Source organism: Myotis myotis, unplaced genomic scaffold (genome assembly GCF_014108235.1).
Source record: "Myotis myotis isolate mMyoMyo1 unplaced genomic scaffold, mMyoMyo1.p scaffold_m19_p_3, whole genome shotgun sequence".
Classification (NCBI taxonomy): domain Eukaryota; kingdom Metazoa; phylum Chordata; class Mammalia; order Chiroptera; family Vespertilionidae; genus Myotis; species Myotis myotis.
The window spans coordinates 136683027-136708924 of NW_023416335.1; the positions used below are offsets into that span (position 1 = coordinate 136683027).

At 37.8% G+C, this 25898-nt stretch overlaps 1 protein-coding gene and 1 pseudogene across 1 annotated transcript in view; one reads left to right on the top strand and one right to left on the bottom strand.

Moving 5' to 3' along the window:
• Positions 1-920: 920 nt before the first annotated feature.
• ACSS3 (acyl-CoA synthetase short chain family member 3) overlaps positions 921-25898 on the bottom strand; it is a 152400-nt gene continuing 127422 nt past the window's right edge. Inside the window, exons 12-16 of the mRNA XM_036299086.1 lie at positions 20915-20996; positions 18676-18798; positions 3380-3479; positions 3118-3293; positions 921-2300 (exon numbers count right to left, since the gene is read on the bottom strand). Coding sequence (XP_036154979.1) covers positions 2232-2300; positions 3118-3293; positions 3380-3479; positions 18676-18798; positions 20915-20996 — 550 coding nt within the window. The 3' untranslated portion in view covers positions 921-2231. The remainder of the gene's footprint in view (positions 2301-3117; positions 3294-3379; positions 3480-18675; positions 18799-20914; positions 20997-25898) is intronic.
• LOC118649687 lies at positions 9721-10870 on the top strand (annotated as a pseudogene).

Consider the following 25898-nt stretch of genomic DNA (forward strand, 5'->3'; position numbering starts at 1 on the left):
TATAAACCAAACTGCTTTTTAAATGCAAAACAGGTCTTAATTGTATATACCCAATATATTTTCATGGGCAAAATAACTTGAAAAACACTTCTATAGATTTTAAAAGAAAATCTTTATATTTTAATTTTTCCAATGTCTTACAGTAAAAGAATTATAAAAATATGAAAGAAGGTCATACAGAATTTATTTCATCAAATTTAAATATGACTGCATTTTTAGTAACATTATATTGTTATTTTTAAAGGTGCATTTAATTCAGAATATTTTAGGTACTATGTAGTAAAAGTGCTTTATGATATAAGTATTAAAGTAGAAATTTCCTTTTTCCCCCCAAATTTTAAGCAATCTGATGACGTGAGTGTCTTTCTGGCCCCATAATTATTAGTATGAACGTGACATCCTCTGACCCTGCAAAGGAGATATATATTTCCTCAACCAGACACAAGAAATAGCTGCTTTCCCAGTCTTGTGCATTGTCTTCTTCTCACTCAACTAGAAGACAGCTCCAGCCTGCTTGCTGACCTTCCCTTCCAATGTGATTACCAGGGAAAATGTGCAAGAGATCAAAGTTGTAACCTTTACACACTTCTTGCCCCTGTGTAATATACCTTGAGTTTATTATACCTGGCAAACGATACAGTTTCAGCTAAAGAATTTTCCATCTCAAATTAACTGAATCTTACATGAAAAAGTAAGGTAATACAATTAAATGCTAAGTTATAACAAATGGATTATTTGTTAAGATTACAGATGTGATAATGGACTAAATATACCCAATATAAGCTACACTTTAAGAAACCCAACAGTTTCAAATTATAAACTGAATGTCTGTCTAGTTGGTTTAATTGAGGCTACTAAAATAATTAACAAAAACAACTAGATGAATATAGTTTTTCCAGATGTAACGATCAAAAAGCCAATTTAAGCAAATAGGAATTTATTTGAAGAAGTCATTTATTTGAATAGCCTATGGTCCAGGTAAAAAGCACACATTTTCAAAATGTCTTTATACAGTTTGTAAGCAATTTTATACAACAGACAAGTAAATATTCTCCTTATCTAATATCTCTGACATATATTTCATGTACCCAGACTATCATATTAGGACAGCTATTCTTCACAACAATGTTCCTGATGGACTGAAAGATTAAGGAATACTTTGAGTACCATCAAAGACTCAATGGGCATGGTATATTTTTGTGTTTAAATGAATTCTTTGATTACTGATAACATGTCCAACTCTATGTAAACCAAATATTTAATTATCCATATTGTCTACCCTGATTAATTGGAACATTATCATAAGCTTATTAACAAAGATTCATTTTTCAGTGTTTTAAAAAATATATCAATGGTTTTATACAAGTTTAAATGCAAAGATGTGTTTGAATAGCACAATATTTTTAGTGCATCATTTAAAAATCAGAGGTTTTGCATAAAAATCTGGTATTTTTTGTTTCTCTTACATAATGTAAAAACTTCTACATTTCTTCCTGAAAAGCTTTTTTTTTTGCCAGTGTGCCCCATTTCCTATCATTTCCTTGTTTCCCTAAGAAGCCGGAATCAGTAAGTACAGTCCACTAAACACCAAAACAAGAGGAGGGGCTCCAAAACCCTCCGCTCCCTGACAGATTCAATGACCTCCAGATGCTCGGCCAGGCACAGGGTTCCCTTGACTAAGTAACAAATGACCTGACCCCAGAGCTGTATCCAGGAAGCCAGCCTTCCCTCAGGAAATGACAAGACAGATCCAGCTACCTAGGAAATCACCGATTAGATGATTACCATGCACGCGGGCAACTCAATAACATTAGAAAACGTTCCAAATTTCCATAAGAAAAATTGTAATCATTTTTTTTTTTACTTCAACTTGAATTTTAGGTTTTGGGTCAAAGCTGCAGATGCTTATTTTTAGGAAGTGGCTCTATATTAATGTCACTTTCAATCAAAATGCTTTTGGGGGAGGTACAATTTTTAAAAATCATTCATTAGATACATTTTTCTAAAATTAAAGTGCTAGACAACCTATAATGAGTCATGTTATAAGTAATCGTAACATTGTAAACATGTTACAGTGCTAATTGGGTCTAATCACTAGTCTTCGAGTTCATTTTTTTAAGACCACACCTCACAATTCACATTTCAGTTTGCAAGTAATTTCGATGTAAATAGTTATTTCTGTGAAATAATTCAAAAACCTTGACTCCAATTAGTAAACTGACTCAAAAAAGTCATGATGCTTGCTTTAGTACTTCTTCTATGTGCCTAAAAATGCTGGGGTCTTCGATCGTAGGTGTTACCTGAAAAGAGAAGTGGAGGTATGAGTGCACTTCCTTAAAACCCTTTCATACATTTCATAATAAATTACATGCAATGTTGGATTCCCCATTATTTTATAATACTCATATATGTAAATGTTCAAAAATAGGGAACTTTGAACCTAATATTTTAAAATGTCCCTCAGCTTTACAGAATGACAAAACAAACTGTCCCGTTAGCAAAACTAATGGTCCTCAATGCTACTTTCTACAGAATTCCTCTTGAGATTTTTCTATGTGCCTCTGTAAAAATACAAATTTTTTTTGCACTTGCACTACTCTACTATTAAAATATGTATATCTCAGTATGTACAATATGCAGAAAAATTTTAAAAATTCATATGCTTGGATCAGCCTAAAGTTTCCTAAAATAATTTTCACTCAATACAATTAGCATATGTATCAATGCAAAGAGTTAAACAGGTATTGCCAACCTTAATTACTTGCTTTCTCACTAACAGCCAATAATGAATACAATGCAGGAAAATGTAATTCAATAAAGATTGCATTTCCACAAGTTTGATTGGATTTAACTAACATATTTACTAATAGTGATATTTTCACACACTGATTCTTATATTCTCAAAACATATGATTTTAATTAATCTGTGGTTCTCCAAAGCCATGATTCCTACAGAGTGACTATGCAATTTCTCACTTAACATTTTAAAAAGAGCTATTATGTGTATTTTAGGGATGCAATTCATACTTAAGAACCATTTTTAAGAAGTCTGCTGATGCCAAAGAAATGGGGATAAACCATTTCAAAACTCAGCATTAAACATCCTTGATAATTTACCTTATAAGGCTTGCCATTGACAAGGGCAGACAGAGCTGACCGGGGAATTTTGCCAGATCTAGTTTTGGGTAATTGTTTGACAAAAACTGCATTTCGAAAAGCAGCCACAGGTCCAATGCTCTGTCTAACGTGCTTCACAATTTCTTCCAACACTTGTTCCTCGGTTGTATTGATACCTGGGGAGAAGGTCAGATGGGAAGCAGTGAATTAACCTTAGTTAATCATTCAGGGCCCAAACAGTCAGGGAGGACAAAGCTCTCACCTTTTCTCAATACGCAGAGGGCTAAGGGGACATGCCCTTTCAAAGGGTCTTCCTTGCCAACAACAGCACAGTCAGCCACGGTGCCATGGGAAAGGACTGACTGTAATAAGAAAAAGCATTCATTTAGTGCATGTGTGTGCGCTCACGTGTGTGCGTGTGCGTGTGTGTGCGTGTGTGTGTGTGCGTGTGCGTGCGTGTGTGTGTATAAATTATTTTAACTGGGAAACTAAGTACATGTCAGATAACTCAAAAACACGTATCTGTCTTTGTGAAAATTACTACTAATTCACAATTCATATCTTACTACTGGTGTGAATGATTAGGATCCCCATGGTAGTCACTCACTAAAGGCTGACAGTAATTAAGACAAATTGCTTAGTTCACCTGGAAAGTAAGGGATTTGTTTCTTCATCTCAATCGTTCATTAGTGAAGTCAGGGAAAATATGCCGGGGATACCACAGGTTAACCAATTGCAACAGGTCTCTGAAAACAGAGAGGCTCGTGGTGATTTGGCTTTAGTGGTGGCAACCAAAGGCTCACCTACCAGGAGTCCATGGCAGCCCCAGGACTAAAGACGTAGTGCTTATATTTTTGCATCTGTTACTAAGCAAAGACTAAAGCATTTCTTTTCTTGAGTGACCACCCAACCAGAGAAGACTTTCCAAAACAAGAGACTGGACATGGGAGTGAAGCCCTGACATCAAGGAATCACATTGTCCAGGAGCCGTTTTCATATGCTCACCCGAAGCTCTCAGCTTTAAGACTCAGTGTCTTAAAGAACAAAGCAGCTACCTATCTGGAATCACAGGAACCAGCTGAGTCACCACAAGAAACACAGAAGCTTAGGGTATAAAAAGCCATTTCTGCTGTGATGGGATTTTAAAAACTGAATATCCAAAAAGTTATTTTCTGAAAAAGTAATACATATTTCAGTGACTGCAAATCTCTAGTGACTAGACAAAACAGTGAACAAGATACCAAGAGTTCATTTAGAAGTTCTCATTCTTTCTTCCAGTCATTCATTCAACAAAGATTGACTAAATACTTCCTGTGTTCCAGCCACTGCACTAGATTCAGTGGTGAGCAAAAATAAGCAGAGTGCGGTCTCATGGTGCCTATGGCCTAGTAGGGGGCAGCAATATTAACAATCAAGCATAAATATTTGATTATCATAAATGTCTAAATATAAAAGTGTAAGGGCTTTGGGGCATTAATCTGTTTTTATATGTGAAATAAAGCAAAAGTAATCAAGTTGGCCGAAGGATATGGATGTCAGAGAAACCTTCCCTTAGGAAATGACAATAAACTCAAGTTTAAAGGATTAGTAGACATTGATTAGGCAAAGAGGAGGGAGCCCTTGGAAGGATTGTGCATGTACAGTCACACCTGAAAGAAACCAGTGTGGCTGGAAAGCAGGCGCAAGGCTGAGAAGATGAAGCTGCAGAGGTGAAGAGAGGCTGTGCAAAGACTTCCAACTGTAGTTCTGGCAGCACTGGGAGGTAATAAAGCACTTTCAGGAGTTGAGGAAGAGATGCAAGGTCAGATATATTCTTAAAATTAACTTTATATTTTAGAGTAGTTTTAGGTTCATAGAAAACAGCAGAAGTACAGAAAGTTCCCATATACTAGTACCTCCCGCTCCTGTATATGAACAGCCTTCCCCACCATCAAAACCCCTCACCACAGTGATATATTTGTCACAAGTGATGAACCAACATTGACACATCATGATCACCCTAGTCCAGTGATGGCGAACCTTTTGAGCTCGGCATGTCAGCATTTTGAAAAACCTTAACTTAACTCTGGTGCCGTGTCACATATAGAAATTTTTTGATATTTGCAACCACAGTAAAACAAAGACATATGTTTGATACTTATTTTATATATTTAAATGCCATTTAACAAAGAAAAATCAACCAAAAAAAATGAGTTCGCGTGTTACCTCTGACATGCGTGTCATAAGTTCGCCATCACTGCCCTAGTTCATAGTTCACTTTAGAGTTCACTCTTGGTGGTGTACATTCCATGTGTTTTATGACATGTATCCACCATTACGATATTTTTCTTTTTTTTTTCTTTTTTTTTTAAAATATATTTTATTGATTTTTTACAGAGAGGAAGGGAGAGAGATAGAGAGTTAGAAACATCGATGAGAGAGAGAAACATCGATCAGCTGCCTCCTTCACAACCCCCACTGGGGATGTGCCCGCAACCAAGGTACATGCCCTTGACCGGAATCGAACCTGGGACCTTTCAGTCTGCAGGCCGACGCTCTATCCACTGAGCCAAACCGGCTTCGGCACGATATTTTTCAGAATGGCTTCACTGCCCTAAAAAAACCTGTGCTCTGCCTTCCTGCTAACCCTTAGCAACCCATGATCTTTTTACTGTCTCCAAGGTCCTTTTCCAGAATGTCCTGTAGTTGGAATAAAACAGTAGGTAGCCTTTTCAGATTGGCTTCTTTCACCTCAGAGTGGATTTTGAAAAACACAAACTTGTTTCATGTGGAGAATAAGTAGAAGATTGTTAAGAGTGAGTATCACAGTTTGCAGTGAAACTACCTAGAATAGACCAAGGATATGGCAGTTGGGACTGAAGATTCTAGTTTATTTAGAAGTAAAATGGATACAGGTTCTAAATTGGACATGGAGCACGAAGAAGAGGAAGGGTTAAGCATGATTCTGTGCATTTGGTTGAGCAGCCCGTTGGATAGTGATGTCATTTTCTAAACAAGAAAATGCTACTGAGGACTAGGCCTGAGAGGAAAGACCGTGTAATAAGTCTTGGAGACTTACTGAAGGAGTGTTGAGATAGCCAAGCCAAAGCAGTTGGAGCTGAGGAAAGGCACAACCTGGAGATGCGTATTTGAATAGCATTAATGAAGGCTGCTAATGAAGGCTGTGGACATGGACAACTTTGAGAGAAAGCTGTGAGAGAAAAAAAGTGAAAGCCTTAAGGAACTGCAACAGCTAATGGTTACACACACACACACACACACACACACACACACACACACACACAGCAGATAAACTTGACTAAAAAGGCACAACCAGAAAGGGAGGAAAGACATCAACAGAGTCTGGGTCATTTCACTTTCAACTCCCAAACTTTCCATGAAGAAACTTTTTCTCTTTTGAGTAAGCCAAATAGAAAATGAACGTTCTCTCCTCCAAGCTCCTGGAAAACTCAATGAACTGCTAGAATGTTTGGTATAAACCTGGTATGCTACCTCTCACGGCCCTAATTAAACATACAAATCAACCTTTCTCCTCTATCCTATCGTTAGCATCCACTTTGAAATTTTGAGTTGCAAGGGTTCTCATCCACACAGGTTTTGACTTCTATAGTGTGGAGGGTAGAACTTGTTAAATAAATAGTTTCTATACTACACGTTTTATTAACTTCATTGCTAAGGTAAATACATCCATGCCCTCTTTCCATTAGCTGGGCCTGACTAAAAAGCTTCTGCAAAGCGCATACTCGACCATGCGATGCCATGTTCTCCCACTGCTTCAATATGAACTCTCCGATGCTTCCAGCAGCTTTCCCATTTGTTAAGGTCTTATTTACTCTTTGGTTTGTGTGTTGAGAGTGAAGAGTAAATTTAACTGCCAGAGATTTGTTTGGGTAGTCAGTACAGTCTGTCACCAGTTCACGGAAGAGAATACTTTGTCTGTGGCAGGTGGGATATGGATGGGATGGGGTCAATTCTGTAATTCTGAGTTACTATTCCTATTTTTATGAACAATTTTACTTGACAAACCAGAGTTAAAATTGTCAAAAACACATTTATGACAGTGTTCACTGGTGCCATGAGCCTCTGTACCTTAGTTTTTGGAATGCCAAGATATCAGTTCAAATCACTGTTAAAAAAAAAAATCAATCATTCAGATATTTTGTCACCTAACCAATATGATGTGATTTAAACTAAATTAAACGACAAAACTTCTAAATTGTCATTCTTTCACATTGTTATTTTAAGCTCACCACGTTGCCTTCCTCAATCTTAGTGTTTTTAGAAGTAGATGGGAAAATGTTGACTGGGTTTCTATAAGGTCAGGGAGTATTTAAAATCAGAAGCAATACATAACACAGTTCTCTATAATTTCAAAGTTTCCCATTTTTTCCAACTGTGTATAAATTCTTAAAAATCTGTGAGAGACAAATCCCTTTCCATAATTGCATGTCATCTGTAAATGAGGTTCATAATTATAGTGGATAAAATATTATATTGATTTATCAGTGTTAAAAAGATACCATAAAGGAAAGGAGGCAACCAACTTCCTATGTTGGCCCCACCAACAATACTGACATGCCAAATAATGATTTCAACAACTGAGTCATTATAAAAGAAAACATCAAAATATGCCTTGCCAACATTTGAGGGACATAAGCGAGCCAAACGTCCCATGAGGAAAAACAATCAAAAGCCACGTTTGTACATCCCTTTGTATAAATTCTATGACACAGCTGTGAAAAAGAACAACCTCTTACCCTTTGAGACAGCATGGAGGGACCTGGAGAGTATAATGCTAAGTGAAATAAGCCAGTCAGAGAAAGACAAGTGTCACAAGATTTCACTCATATGTGGAATTGAGTGAACAAAATAAACTGATGAACAAAATAGATCCAGAGACATAGAAGCATGGAACAGACTGAGGAATCTCAGAGGGAAGGCAAGGATAGGGGGTCGGTGGGGAGAGTAACTGGGAAACTTACATGCATATATGCATAACCCATGGACACAGACAATGGTGTGGTGAAGGCCTGGGAGGGGCAGGTGTGGGGTAGAGGGAATTGATGGGGGGAAAGAGGGTGCATCTGTAATACTTTCAACAATAAAGATAAATTTTTAAAAAAGAAAGTGACTGTGAAATAAATAAATGAATAAAGTAAATTCTATGACATATCTGTGGTTAATAGGCAAATCCCCCCTAAAGATATAACTTAAGTGGTAATTGTCTCACCAAAAGTAAGTATATAAATAGGTGATGGTAATAGGCCTGGTAAATGTCTGTTGTTCATTGTTATTCACTGTTATTCACTGTTATTCATTGTTATTCACTGTTATTCATTGCCACTTTTGTGTGACTTTTAATGAATTAAAAGGTTGCACCTTTAGTCAGCTACCTTACATCAGCTTCTCAATACTTTGTTGAGTATTTCCATTTAAGAAAACATAATTTAAATCAAGCACCCCGTAAGATGTGAGAAGTTGAAGAAGATGAATGCTTCATCATTTCCTCTGACATTGGAGTCATCTAGAAAATCGCCATATTTTGCATGAAAAGCCTGCCCACAACTGTGAAAGAGAACCAAGCACAAAGGACCACATTGACGCCTAGTAATTTTGGCTCAGAAGAACTGAACTAGCAGATTTCAGATCCAATTTCCTTAAGAACACCTTGAACTTCCACCAAAGTGGCCCAAATGCCCAGCCAGATGCTAGGCTTTTAAAGATTAATCAACTGTTCGAATAGATATGATTATTACTTAACAGCTACAGAAGGCCTCACATGTGTTGGGATCTTCAAGGATAATGTGCTCTTAAATGTATAAAAGCTCTCTTAGGACTCTACTTCCTTATGGTGAGGACAGAAAATAACATCGGGTTTCCTGAAATGTTTTGGATATAACAATTTTTTAAAAAATATGTTTTATTGATTTTCTACAGAGAGGAAAGGAGAGGGATAGAAAGTTAGAAACATCGATGAGAGAGAAACACCGATCAGCTGCCTCCTGCACGCCCCCCCCCCTCCCCACTGGGGATGTGCCTGCAACCAAGGTACATGCCCTTGACCGGAATCGAACCCGAGACCCTTGAGTCCGCAGGCCGACGCTCTATCCACTGAACCAAACCGATTCTGGCAGGATATAATAATTTTAATAGAATTTCTGTTAGGTTAAGTCTGATTTTTATTTTGAGAAGATGGAAAAGCACAGATATTTTCACCATATAAAAAACAACATTTGGTCCACTTTTAATTTCTACAAATGAGACTTCCAAGAGATTAAAACCCTCAAGTCTTATTTTACAAAGGCAAAATGAAATCTAGCATTTACTACTGAGAATCCTGGAAAAGCATTGAAATATCCAGTAAGGTTTGGGCACTTTCATAAAAGCTGTCTATGGCATCCATGTTGTAAACATTTCACATGCATCTTAACTGTCACTGTATTAAGCATTTGTGCTAGGAACTGAGAAAAGTCCAATAAGGCACGATAGTTCACAACTCTCTCCAACTGATCCCAACATAGAAAAGACAAACCTGATAGGAACCGAGATACTAAATTTCTTATTAGACATAAATATGAATGAAAATGTTAACCATTTGCTCTTCCCTCTTGTGGCCATCGTAGGAGCGCCAGCGGTCAAAATGAAGTTCAACCCCTTCGTGACTTCTGACCGGAGCAAGAACCGTGAAAGGCATTTCAATGCACCTTCCCACATTCGAAGGAAGATCATGTCGTCTCCTCTTTCCAAAGAGCTGAGACAGAAGTACAATGTTCGGTCCATGCCCATCTGAAAGGATGACGAGGTTCAGGTTGTTCGAGGACATTACAAAGGGCAGCAAATTGGCAAAGTAGTCCAGGTTTACAGGAAGAAATACGTCATCTACATTGAACGAGTGCAACGGGAGAACGCTAATGGGACAACGGTTCACGTGGGCATTCACCCCAGCAAGGTGGTTATCACTAGACTAAAGCTGGACAAAGACCGCAAAAAGATCCTTGAACGTAAAGCCAAATCTCGCCAAGTAGGAAAGGAAAAGGGAAAATACAAGGAAGGAACAATTGAGAAGATGAGAAGATGCAGGAATAAAGTAATATTATATACAACTTTCATTAAAAACTTAAACTGAAGAAAAAAAAAAAGAAGAAAAAAAAGAAAAGGTTAACCATTTAATTCATATAAAGGCTTGAAGGCCGAGAGGTGTCCTGTTAGGTGCCGTAAGTACTCTCAGACGCGGTGACAACATTCCTGTTAAATGCCATTGATTCCAGCACAGTTTTTCAATTTTAACTGGCTATCTTTTGCCTGGCTCACTCTGCTGTTACATATTGTGATAAATATGTCAGCAGAGACATATTAAAGTATAATATATATTTAAATAGGTTGATACTTCTCTTCATTCTAAGAATAGAAGGAAGAATTTTTATTGATATTAAGATTTATGCATATGTAATCTCATATTTTGATTAGCTGAGTCAGCCATAAATGCAAGTAAATACTGGAAGTAATCTCCTACAAGCAAGAAATTAAAAGTTCATAGAACCAGAACCATCTTTTGCCAGCACACTAAAACACCTGAAGCGTAAATTTCAATTTCAGGTTATCACAAAATCCAGAGTCAGTTAAAAACAAGATAATATTGTGTTTGCACATAAAGGTCACATATTCCAAGCCATTTTCTGAAATACTTTCCTTTTACTCAAATACAGTAAATCCTCGATTCTGTGGACCTCTATTTAATGGTCTTCGGATTTAATGGACAATATTTCTGCTCCATATGTCATATGTGAAAATTAAGACCCTGTTAATTTTAAAACACTGTTAACCAAAATTTGCTAATAATCAAGTTAACAGGTTATTTTTTTTTGTTATTAATTCACTGTTATTTTTAACAAATTTTAGTACCTAGGCTGTATGTTGAAAAAAAAACACACTGTAGTAATTTCTCCAACATAAATATTACATATCTACAACCATAGTCTACAAATTTAAACCCAAGAGTCACCACCCGTAAACAATGTTCAGCGAATGATCAGCACGTGGTCACAGCACACTGTGAGCGGTAATTGGTTCTGTTGTCACATGGTGTGACTTTTTGCAGCAGTTTTAACACTGCCCATTGATGCTCCCATGCCACACCCCAGATGTGTGCATTTGTTTACTCAGAGTGGCTGGTGAAAGCACACATATACTAGTCCTAGTCAGTATACATTTAAAATTACTATAATACATATAGGAAACTTTCCTGTGGAATTAAACTATTCATACACACTTAATTTTAATTACACAAATGTGTCTACATAAGTAAAAACAGGTAAACTAACATCTATCAATATTTTTAACATATACATTCAGAAAATCTACTCTATTATATAATGGATTTTGGCTTTAATGGACACCCCCTTGCCAGAATTAATCCATTATATGGAGCTTTCACTGTAACTTCTCATTGTCACTTTTTTAAAAAGTTACTTGACAGGAAGTGTTAAGCTATTAAATTTAGGCTGAAGATAAGTACGTCCTTTAAATAAGGTGAACATCTTTTAATCAAAGGAAGGGAACTAAGCTTGGATTCTGCACACTCTGACCCCACTTCATTTTAATCACATTACTTTAGATATTTGCTTTTATTTAAACTGCAGTTTGCCCCACTCTGTCTAAACTACCCTTGGTTTGGTTCTAGAGAAGACAGAATAAAGACGTTCCACCTTATCACTTCCACTAATTGTAATGAAAAAACTCTGGGGTAAGTTACAGATCAGAAAATTCTATCCAAACATGAGAGACAGCCTGATAGTGAGTCTCCTGTTTTGTTCAGTGGTTTACTGGTTGCTTGGTTGGCTTGGAGGGTTTTACATTTTTGTGTTTTTTGTGGTTTGTTTGTTGGTGGAGTTTGCCTCCAATATATTCTGGCCCGGGTGCTAGAGTAACCCCAAATGTGCCAATGAATACAGACAAAAAAAAGCCCAAGAAATGCATACTGTGTCTAGTCAGGGGTCCAGGAAAAAGAAGCAGAGACGCTGGGACACATAATCTTTTTACTTTTATCCTCCCTACTCCTGATGAACAGCAGCAAAGAAGCAGCGCCCTCTTTCTCCCTACAGAACTGGAGCAAGTATGTTGTCTCCACACACCCTGCACCAAGAGAGCCTGGGGAGATTCAGTGCCACTTGCCTCCCACCAGCAGCCACCCAGTCCCTGGGAGCGGATCCCTGCTGACTTGCTTTGCTCTATACCAGGTGAGTGCTAGCAAGGATGCAGAGTCCCTCTCTCTCCCCAGGGCCACTGTACAGAGAGGCCTTGCAGGACTGAGCACTAAAGCCCCAGCTCTCTGTACAAAAGAGCAGAAAGAGGAGCCTTAGGAATCAAAGACTGAGGAATAGATCGTGTAGAGGCAGGAGCTAGAGAAAAGGATATTTTATTGTAACCGTGCAGAAACTTAATTTCTTTAATAGGATCTTTTCTCCTTTCTTTCCTTTTAACTCAAAGTGGCCTCATCCAGGATACTGACTTAGCTGCCTCCTTCTCCTGCAGGACCACTCCCTTCCTCATTAAGCCCTCAGGATGAGACCCTGGTCAGCATTAAACAATCTTAGGAACAAAGCCTTGGGCTATTGACCACAGAGAAAGTTTCAATCAAACTATAGGTAACAGCTAGGCCTCACTTGTGTCTCAGCTCCAGACCCAGAAAAGTGGAATGATCACATTCCTGCAAAACCAGATGCAGCTGCCCATGGCTGACATCAAGACTAGATGCACTGATCAGCTACCCCCTACCCTAGCACCGACCAAACAGTAGAGACCATGCTCTGACCATGACCCTAACTCCCGTAGTCACCATGATTAATGCTTTTCCTCTATGTAACCATCCCGTGGAAGCCATCAAAAGAGGTCTTTGAGCATGAGCTCACCTGTGACTCTGGGTATGGCACCATATCCTTAAAAATAAAACTTTACTTTCTTGGCTGCAAACTCCTATTCACACTTGCTTGGGCTTTGATTTGCACAGGCAAGCAATCCCCTTTAGTTCAGTAACAGAGTCAGCACACTTAACTTTCAGATTGACTGTCGGAAGAGACACATGTGAGATGAACTAGAGTAGCACTGCAAAGGCTTTGAAAACTAAACTGACGTTGAAAGCACAGCCCACAGAAAGTGGGTAAGGAGAAGGGTCTGATCTTGACCACCTGCTAAAATAAAAAATTACAAGAACACAAATCCAGATGGTTTAAACAGAATCCAGAATATCATAATGTAATATTCAAAATATCCAGGATAAAATCTAAAATTACTGGACATTAAAAAAAATGAGGAGAAATTAATAATTAAAAATATAGAAAAAAATTAAAAACAAAGAAAAAGAAAATAAATGAGGAAAAATGAAATACCACTTAAGAAAAAAGACAAGATGGCCCAAATATTAGAATCACCAGACAAATACTTTAATGCAGCTTTTACAACTGTGGGGGAATAAAACTTGCATGAATTTCTCCTGTAAAAAACTGTAGCCTCCTGAGAATTTTAAAATACCATGAGAATTAGAATTGCAGATATTCGTCTAGTTAATTGCCCAGATCTAACAGGATAATACCATTTTTCTAGTTTCCCTGAGAGGGCCAAATGATTATGGCTTAATCCCTAGGTTAAACTCCCAAGGTGCGAGGGAGACTGGATCACTCTTTTCCTAGATATTTACATGTCAAAAAGATGAAGCCTCAAAGCATTTCTAGGTTGCAAAGGCTGAAGACAAGGGGTTATCTTGCTCCAGGAGAGGTTTTATTTACATATCAAAGAGTTGAAGTTTGGATTCAGACCCTTAGATTTCTAAGAAGACTCTTCCAGGAGGGTGAAAGGTAGCTGCCTCCTTCCTCTTTATAAAGAGAAAAATCATTCTCCTTATTTCTCATCTAGGGAGTGTCTGGCTACTCGTGTAGGGACATTTCCCATCAGCTCTCATGGGTCACCTAGGATTAAGATCTGCGGTAAGAAGATAATGACACACTTATTATTAAGAAATCTGTCTTTTATCCAGAGCACATCTTTGCACATTCAGGATAAAAGTAACAAATGGCCCAAGAAGTATGGGCAAACACTTTTAGAATAAATGGGAACAACGTTTCTTAGGAAAAAAAAACAGAAGTTACAGAAAGCACCAAATGACTTAAAAGAAGAGAGAAAAGCTGATATGGGGGAAGTGAAAAGAGAAAAGGCAAAACAAACAAACAAAAACAACTAATAACTAGTAGACATAAATATATCAATAATTAATTTAAATGTAAATGATCTAAAGACACCAGTTAAAAGATAAATACTACAAGACTGGATAGAGATAAAAACAAAATCCAACTATTTCATATCTACAGGAAATCCATAGGAAGCATAATTATCCAGATAGATTAAAAATGAAAGAATGGAAAAAGATAGATGACAATATTCTATAAATATTATCCATAGAAGATAAAGTTGCTATATAATTATCAAATAAAACTAACTTCCGAACAATGAATATTACCCTTTTTAAATCAATATACAAAAACAATAATGCATTGCAACTAAGTGAGGTTTATCCCAGCAATGAAAGGCTGAACAGTTGAAAATTAATTAATATAATTCACCATGTTAACAGGATTAAAAATAAAAGCTGCACACTCATATCTATACAGGCACATAAAGCATTTGACAAAATTCAACATTCATTTAAGATTTTTTAAAAATTTAGCAAATTAGTAATGGAAGGGAACTTCCTCATTTGATAAAGGTCATCTATTATAGAAAAACCTATAGGTTATAACATTCTTAATGTCAAGATATAAATTATTTTACCCTATGATAATGAATAAAACAAGGCTGTATGCTTTCACTACTCTTATTTAATATCATATTGGAAGTTCTAGCCATTTCAAGAAAGGAAGAAAAAAAAAAGACATTCAGATTGGAAAGAAAACACTAAAACCATTTCTATTCAGACATTAATGTCCACACAGGATATCAAAAGGAATCTACAAAACAAAAACAACCTAAAGTAATGAGTTTAATAAGATCACAGGATATGTATCAGTTTACAAAATCAATAGTGTTTTTATGGACTAGCTATGAAAATTTGAAAAACCCCCAAAATTTTAATTTATAATAGCTAAAAATATTAAATACATAGGTATAAATCTAACAAACTATGATCACACTCTGTAAATTAAAAGTGCAAAATGTTGATAAAACCTATCAAAAAGACCTAAATAAATGGAGAGACATACAAAGTTTATGAATTGGAAGATTCAGTGTAGTTAAAATAACAATTTTTCCCAAATCAATCTATATAGATTTAACATAATCCTAATAAAAATTCATGCAGGAATTATTGTAACAATCCAAAAGCTCATTCTAAAGTATATATAGAAAAAAAAGAAAAAAGAAAAAAAAAGAAAAGAAGGCCAGAACACCCAAAACATTTGTGAAGAAAAAGCAAATGTGGATATTATTCAACTTTAATAAGACATTCTATAAAGCTACAGTCTGAATACAAAATAGTATTGATGATAAAGATAAACACATAAATCAATTAAACAGAAGAGATACTCTAAAAATAGGCCCACTCAAATATTGTCATTTGATTTTTGACAAAGATGCAAGGGCAATTCAACAGAGAAAGGCCAGTCTTTGCAACACATGATGCTTGGAATAACTGACATCCATATTTAAAAAACATAATCCTCCATGTACATCATGCATCATACACAAAAAAATTCCTAAAAACATAAATGTAAACTAATATAAAAAGCAAATCCATAAAACTAAATGTAAAATGTAAAACTATACAACTCTTAGGTGAAAACAAAGGAAAAAGTATTTATGATATTGGGTTAGAAAATCATTCTTAGATGCAACACCAAAATCAAAATCTATATAATAAAAGCCTAAGTGACCATTAAGGCGGAATGACTGGAACGACTGGTCACTATGATGTGCACTGACCACCAGGGGCAGGTGCTCAACGCAAGAGCTGCTCCCTCAAGGTCAGTGCACTCCCACAGGGGGAGTGCCGCTCAACCAGAAGCCATGGTCACAGCTGGCGAGCACAGCGGCAGTGGTGGGAGCCTCTCCCGCCTCTGCGGCAGCACTAAGGAGCAGCCAGCCAAGCTGTAAGGAGCCTGCCACTAAGGAGCAGTGAGCCGAGTGGTAAGGAGCAGCGAGCAGGCAGGCAGTAAGGAATGAGGGATCCCGGACAACCTCCATGGGGTCCCAGGCTGCGAGATGGCACAGGCCCAGCTGAGGGACCTCCCCACTCCCCCAGTGCATGAATTTCATGCACCAGGCTTCTAGTATCAATATAAAAGACACATTTGCTATGTTAAGAACACTTTCAATAGAATAAAAAGACCAGTCACAGACTGTAAGAAAATATTTGCACATCTCATATCAAGGTACTTGTATCCAGAATATTTAAAGAACTCTCAAAACTTAACAATAATAAAACAACCCAATTTTTAAAAAATGGGTGGAAGATTTTAACAAATATTTCACCAAAAAAAGATATAAGGATGGCAAATAAGCATATGAAAAGGTGTCCAACGTATTAGCCATTATGGACAAAGAAATTAAAAGCATAATGAGATACTCTTACATATCTATTCAAATGGTGAAAATAAAAAATAATGACAAATACAAGTGTTTATGAAGATGGGAAGAAAGAGGAACCCTGGCAATGCTGGTGGAATGTAAAAATGACATGGCCATTTTAGAAAACAGTTTTAGCATTTAGAAAACAGGTTTTTTTAAACCTAAACATACACTTACCATATAACCTAGTAAACTATAGGTATTTATCATAAACCAGAGGCCCAGGGCACAGATTCATGTACCGGTAGGGTCCCTCAGCCTGACTCGAGCCCTCTCACAATCTGGGACCGCTCGGGGATATCGGGATATCGGGATATCGGAAACCAGCAGTCCGATATCCCCCGAGGGGTGTAGTAGTGCTCAAAGTGGTCGGGGAGGAGCCGGAGCTGGGGCGGGATGCCGCGCCACTCCCACTCATCCCAGCCCCACTTGGCCTGTTGCCTCTGCCTGGCACCCATTGGTCAGCTGAGTGGCACTCCCGCTATGGGAGCACACTGACCACCAGGGGGCATCTTCTGAATTGAGTGTCTGTCCCTGGTGGTCAGTGTGCATCATAGCGACCAATTTGGTTGTTCGGTCATTTGGTCGCTTAGGCTTTTACTAGAGGCCCAGTGCACAAAATTTATGCATGGCAAGGAGGGTCCCTCAGCCCAGCATTCACCCTCTCCAATCCAGGACTCCTTGGGGGATGTCCAATTGCCGGATTAGGCCCGATCCCACAGGCATAGGGCCTAAACCGGCAGTCAGACATCCCTCTTGCAACCCAGGACTGCTGGCTCCTAACCATTCTCCTGCCTGCCTGATTACCCCTAACCCCTCTGCCTGCCTGCCTGATCGCCCCTAACCACTCTCCCCTGCTGGCCTGATTGCCCCTAACCGCTCTACCTGCCTGCCTAATCACCCCTAACTGCCTCTGCCCCCGCCACAGTGACTTTGTCCGGAAGGATATCTAGTCTATCCGGTCCATTTAGCATATTAGCCTTTTATTAGTATAGATAAGTAAAAAGTAATTTTTGTACAAAAAATCCTATACTTGAATATATATACCAGCATTATTTTTAATTGCCTCAAGCTAGAAACAATCCAAATATCCCTTACTGGGTGAATGAGTACATAAACTGGTTGGCACAGCCATATGATGGAATACTGCACAGCAATATGAAAGGACAGATTACTGATATACACAATTACTGGGATGGACCTCAAATGTATTTTTCTGAATGAAATAACCCAGTTTCAAAAGGTTACATGCTGTGTTATTTCTTTATAGGACATTCTAGAGAATGCATAAACAATGAAACAAAAAATTCAGTGGGTTCCAGGCAGGGGTTAGAAATAGAGAGGGTCAGAGTAGGAAAATGACATGGAGAAATTCTTTGAAAGCGCTGACATTTTTCTGTATCCCTTCTATGGTGGTGGTTACAAGAATATATACAAGTAAAAAACCCTCATATTATTATACAACAAAAAGTGGATTTTACTCTATGTAAAGATGAAAAATTAAAAACATTTAAAAAAATCTCTTCTGGGTACTTTGTGTAACTTATATTGGCAGAAAATTCTCATGATTTAAGAGTATAATTAAGTGTTTAAATTTACACCACTTTAAGACTAAGCACAAACCTGGTTATGAAGCAGGAGAAAAATCAAGAAGCTAGAAGCAATCAAAGCGCAAGTATCAAAAAACAAGTGTATATAGCCTGCCCCATAAATAACATAATATAAATAAAGATTCGTATTGTCACTCAGACAGGAATGGGGGTGCGTATGGAGAACATGAAAAACCACAGGAGAGGAAGTTGGGTGAGATAATAGAGTAACCTAGCCTCAGCTTCAAATGAAGAGTGTGGTGATTTTCCAGGTTGAATAATTTAAACTCAATACTGACTTTGGCTCAGCTCTTTTCCTAAACATTACCCAGCATAGAAGACCAACATTCATCAATACCTCTTCAATGGCACCTGCAGAAATCCTGTGACCTGCAACATTTATCACGTCATCAACTCGTGACATAACATACAAATAACCTTCTTCATCCATGTAACCAGCATCCATGGTGTCATAATATCCCTGAAAATCAGAATAAATAACCTCTAATTAACATATACTATTGGGTAACATAATCATTTTTAAGGCTGATAAAATATATAAAATGTCACAAAATTAATTTATTGTATGCATTTGACTTTTTTCAAATGCCTATGAAATTAAATTACTTTTGATTGTTGAAAGCTTAATAGAAACTCTTTGCTCCACTAATAACCAGGAATAAATTAAAATGTTCTTATATGTGTTTGAGTTAAGCTTTTGAACTTAGAGTTGTAAAGCTTATGAACCAAATTTCTTTTTTTTAAAGTGAAAAGTAATAGCTCAGTATTTCCAATTTGGTATCGCCAAGTAATTCTTTGGCAGATTTATTCTCTAATTGTGCTAATAATTAAAAGCTTTAAATCTCTCTATGAATAATTATAAAACAGAGCACAGTTTATTAACATGGATTAGGATTGAAATCTCGCTTCAGTGAAACATAGTAAAGTAGTCAGAATGAAATTAAATTTTTAATCAACTCAAGGGAGCAGTACATCCTCACTGGTCTAGAAGTCATGTAGAATGAAAAGTCAAGAAGAATAAGTACAAAGAAATAAATATGATGTCGCTAATGCCTCTGTTATCTTGATACCTATGTTTGTGAGCATGGGCTTTGGAACTGATCCCAGTGAGTCACTATTTGTGTTTCTTAATCTTTCTCACACTCAGTATGCTCATCTTATAAGGCTTTTGCGAGGCATAAAGGAGATGGTGCATGTAAAGAGGACAGACCCTGGTGCAACATGAGTCCTCAACAATTGGCACTAATTGCAATAACGACTGCAATTACTGTTAGAGAGGGAATCTGTAGTATTAGTTCAAGAGCAGGGACTCTGAAGCCAGATTATATGGGTTCAAATGTAAGCTCTGTTACTTCTAAACTATGGTCAAGTTACTCAATCCTCTGTGCTGTTATTAACCCCTTAGATGAGAGATTTGAGATCAGGATAACAAGACAAGGTCCAGATTCACTACCCATAGTTTAAACATAAACTGGGACATTGAAAAAGCTTTCAGTGTTAAAGGTGAGCATGTTAAAACCACATGCACAGAGTATTTGCTTTTGGCAGGTTGGAATTAACCATACCAGTATTCTGATGACTGGACTGATCTACTGGACTGACTGGTGTCAACTTTACTCACAGATCTTCCTCGCCACAGTCCCTCAGGGGTATGTTTAATCTTGGCTACTGAGGCCATTTGCCTGTGAGGTCTCTTTCTAAAGGAAGCTATTTTAATTTCTGTCATTTGTCTGGTTGATTAGGTTAGCTGTCCTTCACTCACAAATAAAAAAGATAGAATGCTAAATACCTAGATTCACCTTTTCCTTTTAATGAAATTGTGAACATTCTCTTTACCTAGTGCATCATGAGGACCACGTATCTCTCTCAAGGAAGGAAACAGAAATGAGATGACAGCAAAAAGATGACTGTGGGACCTGATGTGTATTATCAATCAAGTTCTGTTATAGACATAAAACACAGGACTGTGGCACAGAGGAACAGGTACACTGTAAAACAGAAAACAGGAAGACACTTTCTGTTATCCAGGTCACTGGGTGCTGGTTGTTGAGAACACTGTCTTTATCCTGTATCTGTATTTTTAAATGTGATTTTAAAATAAAGAACTCAGGGAACACACAGAAAAGAATGTCAAAAATAGGAAAAGAGATGGAAAGATACAACTTCTGACAAGCCAATTGTTTTTGCTCAATAACCAGGAGCAGAAGGGATCTTAATGATAGTATATAATTCTGATCAGGTGCTTTCAATCTCTGACGGAGTCCAGTGGAGGAAATAATATACTAGTAGAGAGCCCAAATAAGTTTAACTCTCACAAAAACTTTTCTGATACTGAGGGCTGTTAAATTGCAGGAGAAGTTTCTAAAACAAACTGAGAAAATTTATGTCTGGAGAGTAATAAAAATAAGTATAAAAATGACTTCCTTATGTAGTGTGGGCATTATTATCCCTGAAATCTAGAAACTGGTCCAGACATCTTTTCAAGGTTGCTTTGTCATCTACACTCTTAGGAGCAAGTTGCCAAGAACTATAGAGGTCTATAAGAAGATTAAAGGAAAGTATAATAAAGTTCTTACAGGAAATTTTTCAAAGTATAAGTGCTTGAACGCTTCCTGATTCTTCCAGAGTCCTGAAAAAGCCCCAGGTGGTAATGGCAACCTTATATAAAAACAGAGCATTTAGAATTATTATAAAAGCAGTAAAAGAGGAAAGGGTTGATTAGAACTAATAATGTTCTAGTGTGATGGACAATTACAATTCAAGTCCTATAAGTAAGATGTAACCCTTAAATCTGCTGGGTAGATCATGTCTAATTGAAGCTGAAGTAGTTGACCTCTACATAGCAGAGTCATTGAGGGATGACTGTGGTTTCTGGGAAGGGCACACGAGGTGAACTCATTTGGCATTTGAGTCATTATTAGCAGCAACCATTGTTTCAAAAAAATATATAACATTTATTTAAAAAGCCAAAATGCATCACTAAATTACTTTTTAAGAAAAATATCCTTCTACCATGGTCAAATCAATTCACTTTTTTAGGTATTTTGAACGCTCCAATTAAACACCCCATGAATAATCTTGTTCACAAGCAATGTGCCTCCCCAATCTGTGAATTCTCTCTCACTCCTCTCTCTTCAATTATTTCTTTTCATGACCATACAAACCTGTGATATCTCACTCCTATGAATAAAATAGAAGGTAGTAAACATCTCTTTTTTCAATCAGTTTCCTTTTGATACCATTATAATTAGCTAGTTATTAAATAGGAAAGGAGCAAAAGGAAGGCCAAACATTATAGGCATGTCCTTTGAGCAGCTTCACCAGAAAGCTGCAATTTCACACTCCCCAGGGAGCCACAGGCCCATTCTTGCAGATCTCTGGGAGAAAGGGTCCCACAAAGGAGAGGTGAGTGTGGAAAGTGGCTACAGTGTTTGGACAGGTTCAAGCCTTGGACTAATGAGAGGGCACAGTCTTCTCATGATCACGTGTAAGTCCTAGCTTGGAGGGCAAAGCCCTCCCAGCACAATTATAGCCAAAAGCTATAGTGGTAAGCTTGACCCTATGGTCCAAACCTGTTGTCCCACGTGGCTGAGTAATGTGGGCTTGATAGAGTTCAGGTGCATGTAATTGAGTAGATTCGAAACCCAAGAGAATGTTGTCAACATCTTGACCACGCCCTTATTTTGCCTCATGGAATCTGGCTATAAAATAAAGACACAGCTTTCAGGCTGTGGTGCTGTAGCTAGCTCTCCATCAGAGAGGACAGCGTCCCAACCTGACCCAGCTTTTTTCTCTTGCCTGTCTTTTCTCAATCCTTCACCACCCCCTCTCAGGCTCACTGAACCTGGCTGAGCTGTCTCGGCACATATGGTGACCAACGTGGGGCTGAGTATGCCATGGCCATGCCAGCTCACCACAGGTGAGTGCAAGCACAGTGAGTCAGGTGACAGGGAAGATTCGTGTCAGTCAAACCTTGGAACAGAGATCATTGGCTAGAGGGGGCAGGGCCACTACAAACCCAAGAAAATTTAGGAATATATAATCCCTAGACCAGCGGTTCTCAACCTGTGGATCGCGACCCCTTTGGGTGTCGAACAACCCTTTCACAGGGGTCGCCTAAGATCATTGGAAAACACATATATAATTACATATTGTTTTTGTGATTAATCACTATCCTTTAATTATGTTCAATTTGTAACAATGAAAATACATCCTGCATATCAGATATTTACATTATGATTCATAACAGTAGCAAAATTACAGTTATGAAGTAGCAATGAAAATAATTTTATGGTTGGGGATCACCACAACATGAGGAACTGTATTAAAGGGTCACTGCATTAGGAAGGCTGAGAACCACTGCCCTAGACAAAGAAATTTGTTCTCTTGTGTGGCTCCTGTGGCTTCTTGGCTCCTGGCTCACCACTCTGTTAGCTGTCTGGTTACTGTGGTTTTGCTCTGCCTGTGTTCCCCTATGGCCACATAGCCCTGCAGACCCCACATGCAATGAACTGATGAACTCCAGTGGGGAGCACACACTAAGCTAGCCTGATACTGGACTGGATGTGTGCTCCAACATGGAGCAGAAACTCTGGACCCTGGCTGTGATTCTTGCTCTGCTGAAGCCACAGCTGCACTTCTTCTATAATGGGACTGAGGGAAATGGGACCTTGGGAATTTTCCGAAAGTCAGTCCATCCTTGCTGCTTGACACAGTCGCTGCAGGGAAGAAACATCTGCACAGCATATGTTTCAAGGGACCTGGCGTATATGGCATACTGTTCTTAATATATTTGCTCCCCTTCTTGGCTCGATGTGTTTTAACCAAGGTCACCTCTCCGAGAAAGGTTGTTTCCCCAGGTAAGAATTTTTCCCTGAAGTTAGGGAGGGAATAAAACCCCTTAACTAAGTGCCAGGCAGGTAGTTAATCACTTTAACTACGAACAATCACGCTTAAGCTACATAATTTTTACTCCCTGGGATGGAGATAAGAAACGCCCTAACCTTTGAAATAGAAATTGATAGGATTAAAATCAACTGGTATAAATACAGATGTAACAAGACAATAAAACACGGAACCTGGCTGGAGATCCTGGCTAGAGAGCCTGGCTAGGCTGCTGGTCAACTGAACGCTGTCTACGTGTCATTCCTTCTTCACTGACTCTGTCCACACCTTTGGAAACCCCTGGACCTGCTGGGGTTGGACCCCAACAGGAATTCAGGGGTGTAATTCCACAGAAATAAAGCTTTCTATCATACCTCACCCTCCCTTGGAGGCCTCCAGCAGCATCCTACGAACCCCACTTCCATCAATAACACTCTTATATTTCCTTCTTTCCTCCATATGACCAAACAGGTGTTGTACGCATAGCAAGGGCTTACTATCTATCTATCTATCATCTACATACCATCTATCTATAAATAAATTAATAGATTCTTATATTAGTTCCCTGTAGGAAGTGCCACCTAACAAAAATAATCACCTAATGTGTTTTCTGGATACAAAAACATTTTAGAAGTTTTATAGTTTGGAAGTTTAGATACTGTAAAACTTAAGGATTTTCAAAAACCTATCCTCCTGTATTCACACAATAAAAATACTAAGTGAAATGGTTACTTCACAGGGCTGATGCTAAGAAAATTGAACACGAACTAGACATGGCTATTGCCCACATGAAGCAACTTCATGCACCCTTCACCCCAACCTTAGAAATGGGAAGTGGTGAATTGTAATCTCACTTTCTGTCAGACAGAAAATGAGATCAGGTTATAAGTGGGATCCAGCTGCAACTGCCCATTTCCACCAACTCCAGCCTCCCAGTAGGTCCTCCCTTGTTAGATCTACTTTTTGTAATATTTTAAAATGTATGCGAAAGCATTTTGTAATCTGTTTTTTTTTTAAAAATACAGAATTTGCTATATTCTTGCTGTTGCCTTTGTTTCTATTATTGTTCATCAAGAAACTCCAGTGAAGTCAGCAGGAGAAAGCAGGTAATCCCCTCAGGTCTTTTAAACTGATTTTGTTATGCTAATCCTTCTAAACCATCAGGTAAATAATTTTACTTCATCAGTTTCCATGTTAATATTTTACAACCCAGTGTAAAATTACTAATTATTAAACATTCAACTAAAACAGGACTATGGTAACCACTAAAAATCATTCTAAATGTACTAGCAACATTTTCAAGGATAAAGAAGTGAAGAGGACAATAAGAAGAGGTGATGAATCAAAATCCAATAGGGACCAAAAGAAATATAGTTCATGAGTGAAGCCAACTAAATGTAAACAACAACAATAAACCTTATGGAGAGGCATTCTGCTTGCACATTAAATGACAAGTAATTTTCAGTTGTTTCCAAGAAATACAGTGTGTCCCAAAAATATATAAACACTTTGAATAATTATCAATTCCAATGGGTTAAATCTGAAAAGAAACATCAATTGAGCTATCAGCTGTTAAGTGTGTATACATTTTTTTTTTGGGGGGGGGATATTCTAAATATGATGCATAGTGCATTCTTTCTCTTTTGGTGACTTTTTAAAAAATATATTTTTTTATTGATTTCAGAGAGGAAGGGAGAGGGAGAGAGAAAGAGATAGAAACATGAATGATGAGAGAGAATCATCAATTGGCTGCCTCCCACATACCCGCCACTGGGGACTGAGCCCATAGCCTGGGCATGTGCCCCCTACCGGAATTGAACTCGGGACCCTTCAGTTCGCAGGCCAGCACCCCATCCACTGAGCCAAACCAGCCAGGGCATGGTGACATTTTTAAACAGACACATCGGTATAAGAACATATATCCTTACAATAAGAAAAGTAAAAGGTAACTATAATAAAGAGTGGCAACTGACATTCAGGCTGAATTGGGGACAATAGAGAGTAGTGGGGTCTGAAGCAAATTAGAATGCACATGTCAGGTTTAATGAGAGCAGCTGTTTTTTAGTTCCCACTTGATTGGTGATATACAGATATTCTGTATATCCAAATTCTTAAGCACATAACATTGCCCATACTAAGAATGATGCATATAAAAGGACACACTGTTAAACAAGCATCTCTATCATTTTATCTATCTCAAATTCAAGATTTGGTCTACCAGCATCTGGACACTATCTCCTCACAGTAAATGGAGATACCTAAGTGTTTACAATAATTATCCAAATGAGTTCATATGTAGTGTACTGAATATTCCCTGGTGGTTTAATATGTACCTAATTCAATGAGTGTATATGGGACCAAGAATTCCACATTTTTCAATACGAATGCTATTGGCAAAAAGAGAACATCTTATACTTCCTAGAAGTTGAATACATTTACTATCTCTATTTCTTCAAAGATCCTTGATAATCTTAGCTGGTTCACAAAACTTTAAATATCTGCATAAATTTTCTGAAGAACAGGAACAGTATGTATTTTTATACTATCTCTCCACATTCCTGTGAGAAAGGTTTACATAAGGATATTATATCTATAGAACTTTAAAATTAAGAATAATGGGTCACGGGTAGTTCTAGGGAGAGAGTGCATAATAAGAAGGAGAAATTTAAGATCAAA